The sequence below is a fragment of the Plectrocnemia conspersa genome, unplaced genomic scaffold, assembly GCF_051122295.1.
Source record: "Plectrocnemia conspersa isolate PC_06_02 unplaced genomic scaffold, ASM5112229v1 ptg000012l, whole genome shotgun sequence".
NCBI lineage: Eukaryota > Metazoa > Arthropoda > Insecta > Trichoptera > Polycentropodidae > Plectrocnemia > Plectrocnemia conspersa.
The window spans coordinates 14058688-14078909 of NW_028277176.1; the positions used below are offsets into that span (position 1 = coordinate 14058688).

Consider the following 20222-nt stretch of genomic DNA (forward strand, 5'->3'; position numbering starts at 1 on the left):
GACTAAATAGTAAAATCAATAGTTAAAATAATATAACGTGAAACTTGCTATCATGTTTTATTTTGTAAAAACAATAGTTTTCTTAGTTGTTCATTAATCGACTTAAAAATAAGGGCGGTTTAATATCAAAATATGTCATCCTTATTTGTTTAAAAACTGAAATTTACATAAAATGTATTGTAAGTTTAACTATAGTTAAGTCAGTGGCAAAATTAAATAAAAACCAAATTGTCAATATGGTATTAAAATCTTTCATAGACATAGGGTATCTTACAAGATCTATATGACCATATTTTTTACCAATCGACAATGGAAAACTATGCAATACAATTAATTAAAGTAATTTCTGAAAAATATTTAGATGTTAGAATACATTTTATAAGAAAAACTTTTATAAATATTAAATTTAAACGTAATTATTATAATAAACTTATCTATTTTACAGGTCAGTAATTCTGGAAAGATAATTATTGCATGTTAGATAATTAAATGTAGTGTATAAATCGTAACTATACTGACAAAAGTGACCGACGACAGTTTTTTTTATAAAATTTACACCTACAAATAGTATAATTGTTATCAGACAATATTCTTTATCTACTACATATTAGCAGGATGCTTTTGAAAAATTACTTAGATATATTTAACAAAATCTTTTTCAAAGGCTTTTTTAAAATTGGTATATCTCAGAGTGAGTTTTTGCAATTAGTGACTTTTGTCAGTACATAAACAACGGTATATTGTATATTTGTATTTAAGGAAGTTTGGTAGTTTTCTTTTCAGTTTTTTCTATCAATACCAATAAAATAATATAGCGGAAATAAATAGTTTTTCAGGCCCACTAGTAAATTTTGAAAATGCTGTGTTATACATTTCAAAGTCATGAGCATCAATTTTACCAGCCGAACTTGTTATAAACTCACGAAGACTACATCACTAACAATGTAAGCACTTTTTTAAACAGAACACAGCACAATTCAACTACAACGCAACAAATAGAAGTAAACAAATTTAGCATCGCAGAGCTAAAGTGCGAGTTAACGCTCAGCGGTATATTGGTCTCGCTCGATATATGGCTCGGGTCACGCAAAGTGCGGCAACACTTTGCCTAGGGTGGGTGCCGGTCGCGGTCGGCGTCGTCGTCGTCGTCGGAATGAACGACGACGGCTGCCTGCACCTGACCAACTTCAAAGCCGCTAAGGGCACGGAGCCCTACAAGATCGTTCACGCCTTCTTCGTAGCCTGCACCTCGTACGAGGCGCGCAGCTATAAGGTCCCGTCTCTTTCTTTTCGGCCGACTCTTTCGCTCTCGCTCGCCGCTCCGGTCTGCACAACAGCTGATGCTGTTTTGGTGTTTGGTCGCCGACGAGACAAAACAAAATTCGCAACGTTTTGGTTTGAATCGCCAAATGCAAATATACACAATAGTTTTTGCGTATTGATTTTAGCCGTATTGGAAATGTGCAACGGTTCCGAGAAAAGGGCGTCAAATAGGTCATGGCCGCGAGCTGCAGCGCGCGGACCGAACTCGCATTACATAAACGGGTCACGGTCGGCGGCGGTCCTGCGCATCCTGCGCGATTGCAAAAATCGAACTAGCTTTTTATCATTCTTTGTCCTGTGATATTTGCAAAATTTGCTCACCTCAATTCATACATCTGTGAGCGTTTGTAAAATTCTTAAATTGAATTATAATTCAAATCAACGCGATTATAGGAAACAATATTGTTAATAAAAATACTATTTAACTCATGTGCTGCTTCTTTTCGATTGTGTTTCAGGCGACGTCATGTCTGTGCTTCACGTGCAGCATGCCCGGACCCAGACTACATTCCTGCCTGCACTGTATATTCTTCGGCTGCTACGCCGGTCACATCCAAGAACATTCGAAGGCCAAGAAGCACTTCCTCTACGTCGACTTGTCGCACGGAAACATTTACTGCGCCCAGTGCCAAGATTACATATACGATAGGGAACTGACTGAAATAGCTAATCTTAACAAAGTAAAAGAAACAAAGTAGGTTTGATTTGTCCACTTCGATGCATTATGCTCAATGTCCGCGTTGGCACTGTACCGAACGATTGAATACGCAGGTCGTTGGGTATGAGCGCGCCTTACACGCCGTGGATACCCAACGCTCTAGAGGTGGCCGCACTGAGGAGACTCCGCAAGCGCCGCGTGATAAGCTCCATAACGACCATCGGCCTGAGGGGGTTGCAAAACTTAGGATCCACGTGCTTTATGAATTGCATAGTGCAGGTGACGGTCTTATTTTTTAATATACATAAAACCACCCGAAAACATTTAACAACAACTTTGTTAAATTATGACACACTTGATAAAACACTGTCTCCATTTTTACCCAAAATTTATTTATCTCGCAAAAGTATTAGTGGTTTATGATATTTCATTCAACTTAATCTATTACATTGAATACCATTTCAACTTCATATATCAAAAACGTTACCGTAACGTATTTATTTAGCACCTTAGCCAAAGATGCGACTAATAGTGTATTAATTAAAATTGTTGAACAAAATCGATATCCAAAAGTCCAGAGGCTCAAAACTTGGGTAAAAACAATTTGTTTCAAGTTCATATACACATTCATAATAGTGAAATCAGTTACCACCAAACTGTGAGTAGCGTACCAATAAAATAAAAATGTATTTAAATATTTTTCAACACTATGGTCTATATTCACACGACACTCGACTATAATTTTTACATTTTGTTTGATATTTGCACAATGTATCAAACAAATTTCTTTTAACTACTAATAAATACAATGAAAAGCGCACACTTACCTCCAATACAGACATACACTAGTAAACACTTATTTAATTTTTATTCAAACAAATATTCTAATGCTAATGAAATTTTTTAATTTAATATTTATTTTTGTTGTGTGGACTCAACTGTTTTTTTAAATTCTAGGATTGGTATTCCATTATTCGAAAATAGTATTTTTTCAAACTATTGCCATAATTAATATTCAATATAACTATTTTTTTTAATTTTCGGGACTATAATATCTCATAATATAACATTTATAATATTTTAACGAGAGTCGAAATTACGTATTTACAGTGATTTTTCACCCGATGTCTCCTGTGGTGTTGTCGAGAACGAATCATCATCGATGGTACACCTTCAAAATTGTTCAAATTTCCTGTAGGGTCATATTCTGACCAATCCAATGTCGCATCGGGGATACCTTTAAAGAATTTTTGAAGACTGACAAAAACGTATGACATGCCGACTTCTGGCCCATAAACTTATTCAGAATCACTGATCATTGACGTCTTCTACATCTTCGATAGAAGGTTAGGAAAGATGGTCTTCAAAAAATTTTCTAACAATGTTTCTTCTCTTATTCATTTTGTAACAATCGCAATAACGATAACAGTAAAAAATTCTCAAAACAAATCATTTATTATCACAAAATGGTTAAAAAAAAACAACACAATATAATATTACGAAAAAGTGCCAAATCCAAAAATTTGTAGTAAAAATACAAGTGTAGTCTATAAATGTTTTCCCACAGCAGCGAAAAAATAAATATTTTTGGAATATAAATTTTAGTTTCTGTAAATTTTTTTTTTATCTCTTTTGTGACTAGATAAAATTTGAGTCCCTTTTTTACTTACGGCCTTCAGACGTATTCATTACTCCCTAATCTGAGGTTTGCTGCCAATATTTAGACCTACATTGTCATTGTTATTGATATGATGCCTGCGAAACTGAGATCAAAACATCAACATTTTAACAATGTATCAACAAAAGCTGGGTACCCGCCCATAAGGGTTGAACTCGTAGGCCCCTAGCACTAGTAATGGCAGTGGCGCAAGCAACGGATAACATATAGCTATACTTCTGTCAATGGTATCAAAGTGGAACAGTAGTGCGAATATTGCCACGTAAATCGACCATTAAGTATTAAAAGTAAAGAAATTATTGTAGGGCTGACAAATTTTGATATTGGTTATTTTAAAAATAAGTAAAAGTATTTCATAATTTTATCATAATCTGTATCGTTTTTTTTTTATTGGTATGTGATCCTCAGTTTGACGTTTATTGATTTTACCATTGTAAATATGAAAAACAATCATTACAAAATAGACTTGACGTTAATTAATTAAAGAGTTATGATGGCTTAAAACAATAAGTTTTGGTTCTAATTTTCGCAAATAAGCCCCGCTGCACAGCTGCCTTTTTAATGAATAATTCCTGGTATTCAATGTAGTAATATAAAATATTGAAATCGTGTAAGCTACGCAAAAATAAACCAAAATATACATTAGGGTCAATCTAAGACTTGCTTCATGATCTATATGATTATTTAAATATTTTTGTAGATTAATAATGTATTTTTAACATTTTCAAGGCTTTGATACATACTCCTCTTCTGCGCGATTATTTTCTTGGCGAAAAGCATAAGTGTAGGATTCCATCTGGAAATTCAGGCAAATGTCTAGTTTGCGAAGTATCGAAGCTTTTTCAGGTAATGTTCAAAGCATGTTATTTTAAATGTAAATAAGAAAAATATAAATTGCATATTAAATTTTAGGAATTTTATTCCGGGTCTAAGACTCCTCTGATATTGCATCGATTATTGCATTTAATTTGGACTCATGCACGTCATTTAGCAGGATATGAACAACAGGATGCGCACGAGTTCTTTATTGCGACGTTAGATGTTTTGCATAGGTTAGTTATCTTCTTTTGTTATTCTCAAACTTTTATGATTAAATTATATATTACATGTGATCATTTTTAGACATTGCCGTAACGGAATGGATGAACCAGCTCAAAAGAAAGAAGGCAACGCTCGTTGCGATTGTATAATAGATCAAATTTTCACCGGTGGCTTGCAGAGCGACGTAGTCTGCCAAGCTTGCAGCGGCGTTTCGACTACTATCGATCCCTTTTGGGACATATCACTCGACGTCGCCGGTCCGGGGTCTCTCCAAGGATGTCTCGAACGCTTCACCAGAGCCGAACACTTGGGATCCGGCGCTAAGATAAAATGCTCCAACTGTCGTGCATATCAAGAATCGACCAAGCAGCTTACGCTGGAGACGCTGCCTATAGTCGCCAGCTTTCATCTCAAGCGTTTCGAACACTCTAGTCAAACGGATAGGAAAATATCCACGTTCATTTCGTTCCCCGCCGAATTGGACATGACGCCGTTCATGTCCAGTAACAAAAGACAGCAAAATATCGAAAATAGATCGCGTCACCATAATAACAACAACGCCGAGTCGTCATCTGCAGCGCAGAGCAGCGAGTCGTCGATATTCGCAGACAATCGATACTCGCTGTTCGCCGTGGTGAACCACTTAGGATCGTTGGACGCTGGGCATTACACCGCCTACGTTAGGCAGATGCAAGGTTGTTGGTTTAAATGTGATGATCATATGATTACGAGAGCTTCTTTAAGAGAGGTGTTAGATAGTGAAGGGTGAGTGTCATCATGAATAAATATAGAATAAAAGCGAACGTTTTAAAATAACTACACTTTATCGTTTCAGTTATCTTCTCTTCTATCACAAGACTGTATTGGAGTATGACTGTGATGGGGTCTAAGTTTTCGATTGCAGTTTTTCATATTGCTGTACTACTTATGCGGATCTCTAAACTGTATATTAAAATTATATTTAATGCATAATGTATACTTTAAAACTGACTTATTTAAAATTCTGTTTTTATTTTATCAGCGGTGGTTCAGCGATTACAATCTGATTCAATTATGACAAAATCATAGTTCATTTTATGTTTTTATTAATGTTTCTGACGACGATAATTTTTTAATGTATCATTTGACGTTTAATTTCGCAAATAAGTATTGTATATTTTCTAAACCAAAATAATATACGTATATTCTTTTTTTATATGTTTTATACTGAATTTATATTATTTAGTTTTGACGTCTCTTAAGATTGACGGAAAAGAGATTATTTTTACGTGTACTATTTTTTTTCTCTAAGCATATTTTGTAATCCATGAATGTGAGTCATTTTAAGCCGAATCACTGATTATTTGTCCTATATTTTTATATTTGTGCATTACGGTCCGGCTAGATTTATAATGATACATATTTAAAGTTACACTGTATAAGAATGATTGTTAAAAATCGAGAGGGAATCTTGACTTCCCTTTCATTTTATAGTTATATATATATAAAATAATATTATATATGATAATCTATGGAAATGTCTGTGGAGATGCCTGATAGAAATATAAATTTATTTTCACGCTATTGAGAAGACTTAGTATTTTACTTTTAGTTTAATTTAGAGCATTTTTTATTGTTTTCTTCCGTTTTCTGTGATATATCGATATCAATATGATTGATATTTTTGTCATTAATTATGTTTATTCATTTCTGTGAACCATAATGCGCTGTTTTTTTTATTACGTATAGATAGATAGATAGATATTAGAACAACGTTGAATTGATGTTCACTACTCTTCTTTCAATCTTTGATGGATAATAAGTAATTCTACTATATGGATGTTTATGATTTTTTTTCCGATTTCACTTTGTGTAAATGGGTACATGAATAATTTATCATATAAATATAATAATAATAATTGTCATTCAATATATCTGTATGTTTGTCGTTCAATAGTCAGTAATTTAATCAAAATTCTGTTATCCGGTGTCATATTCACCAATAATTGTCAGATGGGTGTTATAACTATATATTCAACTGAATATCTATTAAAAATAAAACAATGAGCTTTATGTGATATTGAATGTGAATAAATAAATATTAGAACAAAACATTTTTTTATTTTAGTTTGTCAATGATATTTTTTACTTAGTAATATAATATCTTTAGACAATTTTATAGCACACTGATTGTTTTCAGAACCTCGTTGAACCTTCTTGATTATTATGTATTATATGGATAATCCAACTAAAATGAAAAATTGTTAGGTAGTTAGCAGTAAAATGGAATGTTTATCAGCCTGAAGGTTTTCTATTTATTTCCTGTTACTAGTAAGGGTTCTGTGAAAGAAGTAAACATTTCACAAATATTACAAGCACAACCTGTGCTTTTAAATTGATAGTAATAACAAAATGGTCCATTTTAAAGTAGAGTATCTAATGCGAGATAATCCTGAGCGAAGAATTTGCAGGAATTATTGGTAAGTGGATAACATACATAATGATATTGTTTTGGTGTTGATTCTTTTGCATAACAATGTATTGATTTTAAAGTTTATCATGGTCACTTTTTTAGCGTTGTAGACCAGTTGATGAAATAAATGCATTGTTGTTTCCTGGAATGGATCAAAGCAATTGGCACACAAAGGCATTGATTGTTATACTCGTTTATTAGCTAGGTCCAGATCTTCTGAGTTGTTATCATCTAGTGTGCTATATAGATGTCTTAATACTGAATATATATAATGTAATTACTCTTAGCTAATTGTGAATATCTTTTGATTGAACTTTGTGATAAATTATATTAGCCTTTTTGTAACTATTGGTGAATATCGCCATGATAACAGTAAATTATAATAAACAAGTTTATAATTCAATCAAAGCTGCTGAAAAGTTGAATCTAATTAATGTATATATAATGAGCGTAAATAAATTGATAAGTCAAAATTATATTAACAGTTTTAAGGTTTAACATTTTGCACAAAATAGATGTATTGCTTATGTAGTCAATTTTGTTCAGGTCTCTAAAGACGTTTCACAATGACATTCTTTGACTATTAACTGCTGTTGACAGAATTGTGTAAATGAGGAACTGCAACAGGGACGTCATTTAAGCTTTTTTCAGGGGAGGGGGGGGGGGCAAAAGTTGGCCAGTCAGTGGTCGTTTTTAAATATTTCGATTTCAATAAGATTCATGGTATTTCATTAAAAGACATGCATTTTTTTGGCTAAATTCAAGGGGGTCCCTGATTAGAATCCATGTCAAAATCAATAAAATCGTGCCGTCTCCGTCGCAGTGGGAACGCATGGTTATCTAGCGTTCATATTAAGAGAATCGAATGAAACACATCTAAAATAAATTTGATCAATAAGAGAACGCAAAAAACAATTATCTCTTCTCAGAAGTAAAAAATCCACGACAAAAGCAATAAAATCGTGGGAGCGCTCCGTTATTTAGCGTTCATATTATGACTTTTTATAACAATATTACATACAATACGTGAGAATCGAATGAAGCATATCTAAACCATATTTTGACCAATAGGAGAGCGCAAAAAACAATTATCCCTTCTCAGAAGTCAAAAGCAATAAAATCGTGTCGTTACCGAGTGTTTCCACTGCGACAACGACGACGCCGATACGATTTTATTGCTTTTGATGTGGACTTTTGACTTCTGAGAAGTGATAATTGCTTTTTCTCTTCCCTATAGACCAAAATTCGATTTGAATACACTTTGACCAATACTGTCATGTCAGAAGTCCATAGTAAAATCGGTAAGGATAGCTATCATATTTTTAAAACATATTGTATTATCGAAATTCAGATAAATTATGGAGCAATATGCGAAATGCGACATCTTTCTGTACTTCTTCTGTTTATTTTTCTCTGAGAGATGGGTTGATTTAATTTGTATTTTGAATTTGACCTATAGAAAGTTCTAAAACTATAATTAGTTTAAAACTTTCATTCGGTCAAGTTGGGTTTGGTTAATTCGTTTAGGTTTGGTTTGGCTTTAACTTTTCGCAACTGTCAAATTGAGTTTCATAGACACTTTAGAGCAGTGGTTCTTAACCTTTTCAAAGTCACGGTGCACTTTTGATCATGGGAAAAAGTGGCGGTGCACCAGAATTAAGAGGTCGAAAAAAATATGTGGGCATAATTTTTATTACATATTTTAAAAAAATAATATTTACATACAAAATTACATACAAATTTTTTACATATTTTTTAAAATTAAATTATATAAAAAAGTTTAGTATTGAAAATAAATTTAGGTAGTTAATTTTGCCCTAGAACCAATTTTTAATTACATGTTTTATTAAAAATATTTGTATTATTATTTAAAGGTGCTCTTTGGGTGGCAAATCTAAGTGGTGCATTTTCCTCCCTTTGTTTACCCAAAATGACATTCCTGCTTAACATAATAAAATTTATATGATCAATCAAAAATTAATTAATGTGATACCTGAGCTTGTTGGCTTTTGCAGATATCAGAAATATTACGTCGAATATTTTATGTAGTTAACCTGAATTCTTCGTTTAAATATTTTTTTCTCTTTCTCGTTTTTTAGTTTTCATATTAGTTGTTGTTGAGAAACCAATCTCACACAAATATGATGTTGAAAACTGTAACAAAATTTTCAGTGCCAAATTCTTCATAGTTATTTCGGAAAATTTAATTTTTAGAGTACGATCAGTCGACAATGAGACTAATTTGATGATTTTGTATCCGGTCATAATTTTCTATATTTAAGAATGGAAAATAATGTGCAATTTTTTCTTTCAATAAAGTTAAATATATTATCATGGCGGAAATAACTCCCTTGGGAATGTTTTCGTTAAGTGAAGGAAACATATCTACTTTTTTTTCTATTATTCGATTTTTCGAAAGAGTTATTTTTTTCCGAAATCCTGTCAATTTGTCAATGGATGTCATGAATTTTTCATTTTTTCCTTAAATGCTTGTGTTAACGTTATTTAAGTAATTAAAAATATCTGCTAAATATGCCACTTTAGCATACCAATCATTATTCTGAAGACATTTTACAAAATCATCCATACCTTCATTTCGAAAAAAGATTAACAATTCATTCTTAATTTCTATGAATCGGCATAAAACTTTACCCTTAGATAACCACCTGACTTCAGTGTGAAAAAGCAAACACTCGTACATAGCTTCCATAAAAATGCAAAGTTTTTTAAACATGCGTGTTTTTACAGGTCTTGATTTTATGAAATTCAATTGCTGGTAATGTTTTCGAAACTAAAGATTCTCTATGTAAAAAACAGTGCGTAAATATAATATTAGGTTTTCTTGTCTTTGCAAGGGTTACAAATCCTTTAAATGAGCCTACCATTGAAGGAGCACCATCCATACAAATTCCTACACATAACTCCCATGATATTTTGAATTGTTTTAAATATGAATAAATAAGATCAAAAACATCTTGTCCTGTCGTATGCTCGGTAAGTTCTTTGCAGCATAGATATTGATTCACTATTTTGTTTTCATTTATGAAACGAATGAATCTTAGTATTTGTGCCTTAATTTTTGTTTTTACCAATTTTCTCGCGGTGCACTTGCAATAAGCTCGCGGTGCACTGGTGCACCGCTGTGCACCGGTTAAGAACCACTGCTTTAGAGCAAGATATAATTACACTAGCACCTATCAGTTGAATTATATTTTTGCTAGTAAAAATATTTATCTGCTGGTTAAAATGTATTTAGACTTTATTAGTGAAATATATAACTTTACTGAAAAATACACATTCACTGTAACATTTATACATCACATGTAAATAAATAGTGATAAGTATATAAATGTATATACTATTTACATAAATTATATTTTCAGTGGTAAAAATACATATATATCCACCGGTGAGAATGTGTTGCGATATGATTTCACTGAAATGAATTATTTAAAAAAATATTTTCCGAATAGATTCGACTGTTTTTTTTACATATTTTTAGGGATAACCTGAAAATTTCTGGTTTAGAATCAGAAACCTTATTTCAATTTTTTTAATATTTTGATGTCATTAAGATTCACAGTACTTAATTAAATGACATTCATTTTTCTGGCCAAATTCGAGGGTGGGGGCACCCCCCCCCCCAATGACGTCCCTCAGCTTCATAATAAAAATCAGTTTCATCGGACTTTCTTCTTAATCAGTCTTGTGCAGTGTACAGCATATCATTTAATTAAGATAATATTTTGCGGTTATTTTTATAGAATGCAAAGTTATTGATATTCCAAATTATTATTAAATTCGTAACAGTTATCGAAATGTAAAGATAAGTACTGTTCTTGTAGCCTTGTCACTGACTGTCCATTTAAAAATGACCTTTAAATCGCATGAATCTACGACCATCAGGTGTGTCGGCGAAACAAATATACTTATTCTGCAAGTCACACTTATTTAAAAAAAAAAAAAAACAGTTTTTATTATGTTTTTGAGAAATCTAGCCTCACGCTCATTGATCACACAAAAGAGAAGTAGCATACCGGTATTTTTATTAAGTTGTAACGTAGTATCAACGATCAAGTATATCATATTTCAGGTTCTTAAAGAAATATTGGCTGATATTGAATCTGAGTATAGTGAACTACTTAATTAGTGAAATTCGAAATATTTTTTACTTACTCATGCAAATGTTGCTGAATTTAAAAATACTTGTTGTTTTCTCAAATTCTGATTAAGCTTTTCAAACTAAAAAGCGAATTCTTATTGAAAAACATAACCTTTATTTCTTTTAATGTTAAAAATATTTCAAATACTAGTTATTTATCTTCGGAAGATTTAAATTTGAAAGAAACGTTTCAAAAAATATTACTGATTGATTTAAAAAAAAACTTACTTATAAGGACAACTTTCCTTACAAAGTATGATAAAGTACATTATGAGACTTTAACTTTTTTATTTAAATTTTGTATATATTTAGTTCAAAATAATGTAAAAACATTTTGAAAAAAAATTTTATGTTGCCTACTTAATTCTCGGATAAAATTTGTAGATACCACTGATCTAAATGCTCATTGTGTAAAGTTTTATAATTACTAATGTGTTCAAGTAATTTTTTATTGCATTTTTCTTGTGATAGATTGAAAACTTAGTTTAAGAACAACACCTCAACTGAGGTTTTGATGACAATTAATAGAACAACGTGGTCACGAACTTTAGCAGTGAGATAGCGATTTTAAAGAGCTTTGCAGTGAGATAACGATTTTAAAGAACACTACATCGCTGCCTTTGGAACCAATTATGACATTAATTCAGAGAATTATCATAATTATTCCATAACCCGTATCTTTCAGATATTTGAAAAAAATTATCCATGTAAGATCCCAAAATAAAAAACATATTTTTAACATATTTATTATATTAAATACAACTTTTACATTAACTAATAATAATACAATTAAGCTTTAATATAAACAAAATAATTTATCGACTACCGCAATTGAATTATTTTTTATATTTCATTTACCCTTTTTGTTTTGCTGATAGTTTACGCTCTTCAATCAAAATTTCTTTCAATCTATGCTCTATCTGTTTCACGTCTCTTCCGTCATCCAAATACCTTTCATGCATAGTGAGCAAATGCTGCTTTTCTACACCTGGAATTCTATCGTTTAGCGTCTTATTAAGTTCCAAATCTATATCGTTCTCTTCGCGCAGTATACAGAAATAAATCAGGAAAATCGTCAACGAAACCGTTATAACAGTGGGCTGATACCGCGGCATTTCTTCACTAGTACCCAAACGATTTTTCCAAGCTGGCCAATTTGCAGCATCAGATCCGAGATATTTGAAAGGCTTTTCTCTGTCGTCGTCTACTTTAACATCCTTCGAACTCATCAGTCTGATCCGCGTGGCCATAATACTCCTGGCTGACGTATAAAAGAAGCTGAAAAGGTAATAAAGTAATATATACGTAATTATATTTGAGGTTATGTGATGAAATCATCGGGAATAAACAGTGCACTTTGAAAGTGCAAAATTCATGAAATAAATACGCACGGGGAAATCTTTTTACCGGATCTCCACATTGTTATAAAGGACATGATGACTAAAATCGATGAACAAAAATAAGAATAGATCCGGCGGCTGTCAAAATATTATTTCAATGTTGCTAGTCTAAAAAATATTAAAACTAGAAAAATCAATTAAAAATAAAATAATTAAAAATCCATAACATTAGGAAATTTAATTATTCCTACCGCATATATATTAATGAACAAATTTAAAAAAATATTTTGAACAATAATTACTTTATTTGATTTAAACATATTTTTATTAAAATTAAATAAAAATATTGTAATTATAAAATGTTTTATTATAAAACGTATAATTATTGTCATTATTAATAATATTCATGCACGTATTTATCTCAGATATTGATTAAACTTATTTGTTTAGCTTCCATAGTAACGGCGTTCTCTATAAATTAACATTGACAGTAAGAGCATCTGTACCATAATATCCATCAGGTATGGAAGAAAAATACCCAGAACTTCATTGGCCCAATAAGAGAATACCAGCTGGTGGCGTTTTTCATTATCCAAAAGCAAAATACAGTCCAGAAGTGCAGCAAGTTATGAAAAGTAATCATTTTTATTATGTAGTATATGGTTGTAGCATATATTCGTCCCGTTTTTGTTATTGTTTTTAAAATCAATTATTTATGAATATAAATTATATGTGTGAAATTTTGATAGACTTATTAGCGAAAAACGTATACAAATCATTTTTAGAGAGAGAGTTAAAATCTAATAAATCTAGTCAAAAACAAAGTTCTTCCAGAATCTTCGGATTGTTCGCCCATGTACACTTCCAGCATATCTTGTACCAATTTTATGAGAAATAAAAATTATAATATTTATATTATGTCATGTACACGTACCTGAGTCAAATGCAATATTTTTTTCTATATACATACTGATAGAATCTGTAGTGCACTTGAATTAGACACCCGAAGTGCACTTGAATTAGACAGTCCGAACTTTTTTTTTTAAAAAAACACAAAGTTAAGGATATCTTTAGATTTTTTTATTAATCAAACATTTGTCGTATTTCGTCACTTATGAAAATTATTACCAATTAAATGTCGGCCTCTGAAACTTTTGCAGCAGCCGATCCGTACGATATAATTTTCGATTACTTTTTTGTACATTTTGGGCGGTATCTCGGCTATAACTTGCCGGATATTGGTTTTTAGGTGCGCCAACATGTCGGGTTTGTCGGCGTAGAAACGAAAAATCCAACGGCATGCATGATCTTGGCGGCCAGTTGATGTCATACAAATGTGAAATAATGCGACATGAGAACTTTTCACCTAAAACATCCAACGTTTCACCCTATGTGTGGCAAGTTGCGCCTTCTTGTTGGAACCAAATATCTTTCACATCAATATTATTGATTTTGTGCCAAAAATAATCATGCTCCTATAGTGCTCGCCTTGACTGTTGCAGTCCGTTCTTCATTATTTTCAAAAAAGTAAGGCCCAATGACACCGCCTGACCAAAATGCGCTCCAAATAGTCAATTTTAGGCATGTAATACTCTCTCGTGAATCACACGAAGAACCTAGAGAGGTGGTAATGTGCCTAATCAGAGAAGAAAATTGTGTTTAAAAAATCAGCATCAACTTCTCGCTGCTCTAACACCCAATCTACACAAATTCTTTGCTGTTCATGGTTTCTGGGTTTCAGTTCTTCCAACGTCGACCAATCGACAATTCCGGGTCTTCTGCTACACTTTCACTTACAGCAGCAATCTTCTCGGCCGAACGGACGCCAAGTTGATGCATAGGCCTTTGTCTATCTTCAACGCTCCCAGTCTCTTCAAATTTTTTCGCTACGTTGCAAATTGTTCACTCAGTAGGACGATGAAATTTACCATAATCTTCTTGTGAATTTCGATACAAAGCTCGTACAGAATTGTTATTTTTGTAGAACAATTGAACAATTTTAACGCTTTGAGCATTGGTTAAGGTTAAGCGATTCATTTCGTAAATCTGCTATTGCAAACTAACTTTTGACACTTTGAACACCCGTGATTATTGACAGCTGTCTAATTTACAGTGCTGCCAACATAGGAAACTCGAATTGGATCATTCGGTATATTTTTAGCGGATACACAACGATATTCAACAACATTTTTTTAATACATAATAGTCATTTTTGTAGTTTTTAATGAATGATTAAAAACAAATAACAGTTATAAAATCATAGTCTTAAGGTGCCAGTTCCAAACTATATAACGAATGCACTGAACAATTCTAGCTATATAAACGGTGATCTGGCATTATCATAGTGGAAGACAATGCCCTATCTAATGGTCAATTGTGAACAGTACTTACAGATTTCGTAGCAGCAACTCGTAGTACAGGAGATTCTTTCAAACTCACCTTTGCGTGCAATATGAATGAAATAGTCTTTACTGACTTACTCCGCTGTGGCAATGATTTTACTGAATACACTTTTCATCGACAGTGAAGAATAAAAGGTTCGCATTGCATTTAAGAAGAAATTCGTTTTACTGAACTTGTATCACTTAACTGATGCAGCACCCTCGCATCAAGTCTTTCAGCTAAAGATGCATTTATGACATAATCATTTTCCTCTCTAGATCTCTGTAACCATTTTTAATCATTTACAATATTAATCACATTTAATCATCTACAACATTATCTATATATATATATATATATATATACAGTACAATTGTATTCATAAGCTTACGACGCGTTTTTGCCTTTTAGGTAAAAGATTATTTAATGAGTTGTTTAAAATTTCATAAAACACGCTAAAGCGATTTACTCTCACCAACCTGAGAAAACGGATTGAGCATATGTACTATATTACAACCTTACAGATATTAACGAATTTTACGCCACTATTTTATATACATATAATATTTTAATATTGTTTTTTAAGCTTTGATGGACGAATCTAAATTAACATTGTCACAACGAAGGCAAGTTGATTGGTGTTTGAGGACAGGATCAGCCCTTTCGGACATTAAGCACAGTACCCCAAACAAAAGGGGTAATAGCGCTTCAGAAAAATCTGCAAAGGGGATTAATTTCAAGCTATCTAGAAGGCGACCGTTTACTGCTATCTTAGAATCTGGAGATTTCGAAAGAGAAAGGTTTTGCTTAAAAAAGAAATATAATTTGAAAGTAAAATTAATTATTTTTATAATTTTAGATATAAACCGTTACACAGAAGCGAAGACAGGGAAAAGATCAAAGAAAAGCTTCAGGACGTGATGGAATTTGGAGCTATAAAAGCTAGCGTTAATAAAGTCAAGCTCGAAACAACAGTTCAGCAAAGAAAAATTTTACCGAGTCTTGATGAACTTGTTTTGGATTGTATGTTCTTTATTCAAATAGTTGTCTATAGTTAATGTTAATACTGTGTCGTTAAATTTCAGTAATTTCACAAATCAAGGAGAGATCTGAATGGATCAGGGATATGGAAATGTTAGGCGAAGGAGCAAAACATAGAGATGTGATACAGCAGCAAATAGAAGAAAGATTGAGAAGAATCAAGTATTTAAAACCGCAAGATCAAATATCTCAGGATGCAATCAAACAGATGAACGATGAGATGAAGAGTATTACAAGACTAAATTCGTCAATGTCCAAGTGTAGCTTGAAAAGCAACGGAAGTGAGAAGAGTAGAAAAGAAAATCGCAAAGATGAATCTTCAGATTGTTGCAAGCTGCCTTTAATAAACAACAGTAAAATAAAAGTTTCTGAAGAAAACATTAGCGATATTGTGTCTTTCAGATCTACGCGTTCAAAATAACTCATGTTTAATAGTTATAGAGCTGTATAAAAATTCAGTGTCAGAGTAACGTGTCGAATAAATAACTTTGAATTGGTTGACTGATGTATCATTTCCTGATCTAATTTCATAGCCATGTCGCGTGTGACGTTTGAATGCGGTGTTAAAACTTACAAGAATATAATATTATATTAGATGATGCAAAATGTTGCGAGATATTAACTGCACGGATGTATAATATGGGAGGAAAATAATGATAATCATTTAATTCATTACAGTAATCAGCAATTTATGTTTTATATGGTTAAGCATTGTAATAAATTAATAATATAACTGTATAGCACGTGACTTATGAGTCTTGATTTTATTAATCAAGGCTAAATCCATTATTATAAATGACAGTTTATGTTAAATGTAGCACGAGCTTTTATTATTATATATAATATTAGTTTAGGTAGTTTCGCAATATTAAATTATATTGCTGCATATTCATACTTTTTAAAGTTCATTAAGTACAAGTTTATAGTTTTAGTAAGAATCGTTTATAATAGAAAATATAATATGTTTTTCTTATGGTTATTAGCCATTTAGTTAAGTAAATATAATTAAAAACAAATAAAAATATGTAAATTAAACGACACATCTTTATGTAATATAAATATGCATTCGTATTTTGGAATTAATGGAAAATTTAAAGATAGACATTATTATATAATATAAACCGTAAGAGAATAAACTAATGATTAATTAAACACAGTTTATAAAACGTAAGATTTTGTTATCGTTTATTTAAAAGTTAAATTGAAATATCAATACATTTTTTAATTATACTCACATGACTATGTTTTAATATACATTTTCATTTAGCTTAAGTCTTCAATATGAAACATAGATAGGTCAAATGAAAATGTTATATTGTGGTACTGAAAGTTTTAAAAGTTTATTCAATACGGCGATGAATGTCTATCTGTCCAGCAAGTGTACTACTGTAGTAGGAAGTTTCTAAATAACGCGAGTTCTGTGACAGACTCTCAATGATAACATCAGTCTAATGACAATCACATCGGCCACAATAAACATATTACATTATTGTAGCCTTAAAGAGGTGATGAGCGGGTAAAAGTTGAATTTAATAAAAGTGTAAAAGGGGGTAGTTCAGATATAATTTCTTCCTTGAACGGTAAATTAATAATTCTGAGTCAGTCTGCAGTGTGTCGTGGCGAAGTGCAGTATTTAAGCAAATAGCTTTAAAACCATTTTTAATATTTTTGATTTGCATTTTCAATAGTTATATTTTTGTATTGGATATAAAGATACAACTTTTATGGTTCTTTTTTTGTTAAATTTGTTTTTATTGTTCGTACAATTGTTTTATAGAATCTATAGTTTAAACTTTTAAGCAAGAGTTTAAAAATATAGAAAAAATCCTAGTGAAGTTAAAATAAAATTGTTTAAATGTTTCTTAATTTTAAATAAAAAAATCTTTACTATATTTTAAGAAACCAGATTATATTAATTTTAATACGAGCCACTTGTTACTCGTCATTCATAGAGAGAGGACTTTAATTCCATCAAACTCGACAACAAACGTTTACAACCATTACGCTATCGTTCCCGTTGAATATAGTAATGTCCTTAAGGATCATAATTTCATATTGTGTGTTATTATATTTCCTCGGAAAAACCGGCAAATGCGACAAAATCTTAGGTTTTGAGTGAGTATGTTATAAGTTTACATATTTTTTTTATAAATACTACATAGTTTAATTTAATCGATTGTTTCAGGACAGAAGCTAATTATACTCCCAATAATAATTTTTCTGTACACGCCCTTGTGTTGGCAAGAGGAGGTTCCAAAGGCATTAAACTTAAGAATCTCGTTAAAATTGGCAATCGTTCCCTTTTGATGAGAAGCTTAAACTCCATAAAAGATTCGAACGTTTTCGAAAGTGTATGGGTGTCTACAGATCATGAACTGATTGAAAAAGAGGCAATCGAAGGTATGTTTTAGAATTTTAGATTATACAATATATATTTTAAAGTTAAATCACTAATCATGAGCTTACAATTAGGTGGGGCTAAAATTCATAGGAGATCTCAAGAAAGTGCCACAGATACAGCGACGTCAATTTTTGCAGTACAAGAATTTTTGGAGCATCATAAAGATATTCAATATTTAGCTTTGGTTCAATGCACTTCTCCTTTTGTTAAGGCGCAATATTTGAAGGAGGCTTTTGACCAGTTCTTGGGAAAATCTTGTGTATTTTCTGTTACAAGGTTTGTTAAATTGTTCATACTCTTTCATTTATATTGATTAATTATTACATATTTTAATGCAGAAGTTTCAAGTTACGTTGGAAAGACTCAAAATCTTGTATAACACCAATAAATTTTAACCCTACGTCTCGACCCCGTCGTCAGGACTGGAATGGTGAACTTGTTGAAAATGGCATGTTTTATTTTGCAACAAGCGACCTTTTAAGAAAAGGATTGTTTCAGAACAACCTGTGAGTATTACTTTCATTGTTATAAATAGTTGTTTTCGGGCAAAACTCTTCGCTGTGTTTTATGTGAAGTGTGTAATGTGTGCTATGTAAAGCAATTCGTCAGGAGTCACATGTGAATACGTGTCCAATGGCGGTACTGTGCAAATGATACAAAAAATACCGTTACTCGACTATTTACTAAACAATACACGTCAAATGATATAGTGACGCTTAACATTTTTTTAGAATAGTATGCATGAATGTGTAACTGATTCAGATCTAAGACAGTAACGATGATTTCTAATAGGGTTGTAGTAAGTATGATTAGAATAAACAAGTAAGATGTCTGCTACACAAGATAACTAGATGCATATGTATGAATGAATATTCTGAATTTTAAAATTGAGAAAATTGAATTCTTGTAGTTGCGAGGAAAATATGTGTTTATTTTGTATGTATGAGGCAACCATAACGTGTTTAACATTTTACAGAATATAAACAATAATTTTTATATTGCAAAATGATTTTTAATACTTGTTTAGAATGATGGCGCCATGCTCCAAAACTCCCCGCTGCGTCACATTGCCAAGATTGACAATAGTTTGGCCCTAACGGCTACAAAAGCGGTCAACAACGTTTTGCTACATTAATACGTTTTAAAATTTAAACGTCTTAAGTGCGAGCGAGCGTTGGTAAAAACATTTAAATCATTTATGTAAGATACATCTTGTTGTTAATTTATACAATACTCTTTTTAAGTAGATTCGTTGCAGAGAGTTATTCATGGGATGTTCGCTGTTCTGACCAAATCTCGCTTGCTGCCGCTCACTCGCACTTAACCCGTTTAAATTTTAAAACATATTTATGTAGCAAAACATTATTGACCGCTTTCGTAGTCATTCGGACCAAACCAGCAATGTGACGCAGCGGAGAGTACATAACCATTGCTTTTTGAGCGTGGCGCCATCATTCTAAACAAGCACCTTCTTTTTTGTGTATTACTTTTTAGCTACTATAAATTTATCGCCGCCCTATTGTTATTTTGGAATGTGCTCTAAGGTACAAAAATGTTGGGAGCCCCTGTCCTAGAGTATACATTTTGAAATAATGATAGTATTTTAAAATAACAAAATTTTAATTTTCTATTCTTTAAAAACAAATAAAAACTAATCACGTGGTCGAGAATTATTTTATGGAGTTTGCTTGTTACAATGACGCCATTAATTTAAAATCTATTGTTTTTGCTTTATTTGAATATA

The 20222-nt window shown here is 31.8% G+C and overlaps 4 protein-coding genes across 6 annotated transcripts; 3 read left to right on the plus strand and 1 right to left on the minus strand.

Annotated features, from left to right (window-relative positions):
- Positions 1-1045: 1045 nt before the first annotated feature.
- On the plus strand, positions 1046-5891 carry not (ubiquitin carboxyl-terminal hydrolase nonstop). 3 transcript variants are annotated; one of them, XR_015811681.1, is made up of 8 exons: positions 1085-1273; positions 1782-2017; positions 2095-2260; positions 4389-4505; positions 4572-4711; positions 4782-5465; positions 5536-5644; positions 5722-5891. XR_015811681.1 is itself a non-coding variant. In XM_088200237.1 (7 exons), the coding sequence occupies exons 1-7, from the start codon at positions 1073-1075 to the stop codon at positions 5588-5590; spliced, it is 1599 nt and encodes a 532-aa protein (XP_088056363.1). In that variant the 5' UTR covers positions 1046-1072; the 3' UTR covers positions 5591-5891. The 3 variants fall into 3 exon arrangements, 2 of the variants coding, with proteins under 2 accessions (XP_088056363.1, XP_088056364.1); XM_088200237.1 differs by having other exon boundaries at positions 1046-1273; positions 5536-5891; XM_088200238.1 differs by lacking the exon at positions 1085-1273 and adding an exon at positions 1331-1670 and having other exon boundaries at positions 1717-2017; positions 5536-5891.
- Positions 5892-12046: 6155 nt separating this feature from the next.
- Positions 12047-12824, minus strand: LOC148228314 (uncharacterized). The gene is made up of 2 exons (XM_088199737.1): positions 12706-12824; positions 12047-12592 (listed from the first exon to the last, which is right to left on the minus strand). The coding sequence occupies exons 1-2, from the start codon at positions 12747-12749 to the stop codon at positions 12169-12171; spliced, it is 468 nt and encodes a 155-aa protein (XP_088055863.1). The 5' UTR covers positions 12750-12824; the 3' UTR covers positions 12047-12168.
- A 285-nt stretch (positions 12825-13109) lies between these two features.
- Positions 13110-16498, plus strand: LOC148228315 (UPF0193 protein EVG1 homolog). Its single transcript, XM_088200213.1, has 4 exons — positions 13110-13289; positions 15623-15836; positions 15896-16059; positions 16122-16498. The coding sequence occupies exons 1-4, from the start codon at positions 13178-13180 to the stop codon at positions 16496-16498; spliced, it is 867 nt and encodes a 288-aa protein (XP_088056339.1). The 5' UTR covers positions 13110-13177.
- A 1545-nt stretch (positions 16499-18043) lies between these two features.
- On the plus strand, positions 18044-18988 carry Csas (CMP-sialic acid synthase). Its single transcript, XM_088200214.1, has 4 exons — positions 18044-18192; positions 18263-18477; positions 18550-18754; positions 18817-18988. Exons 1-4 carry the CDS (start codon positions 18107-18109, stop codon positions 18986-18988), a joined length of 678 nt encoding a protein of 225 aa, XP_088056340.1. The 5' UTR covers positions 18044-18106.
- The last annotated feature ends 1234 nt before the right edge of the window (positions 18989-20222 follow it).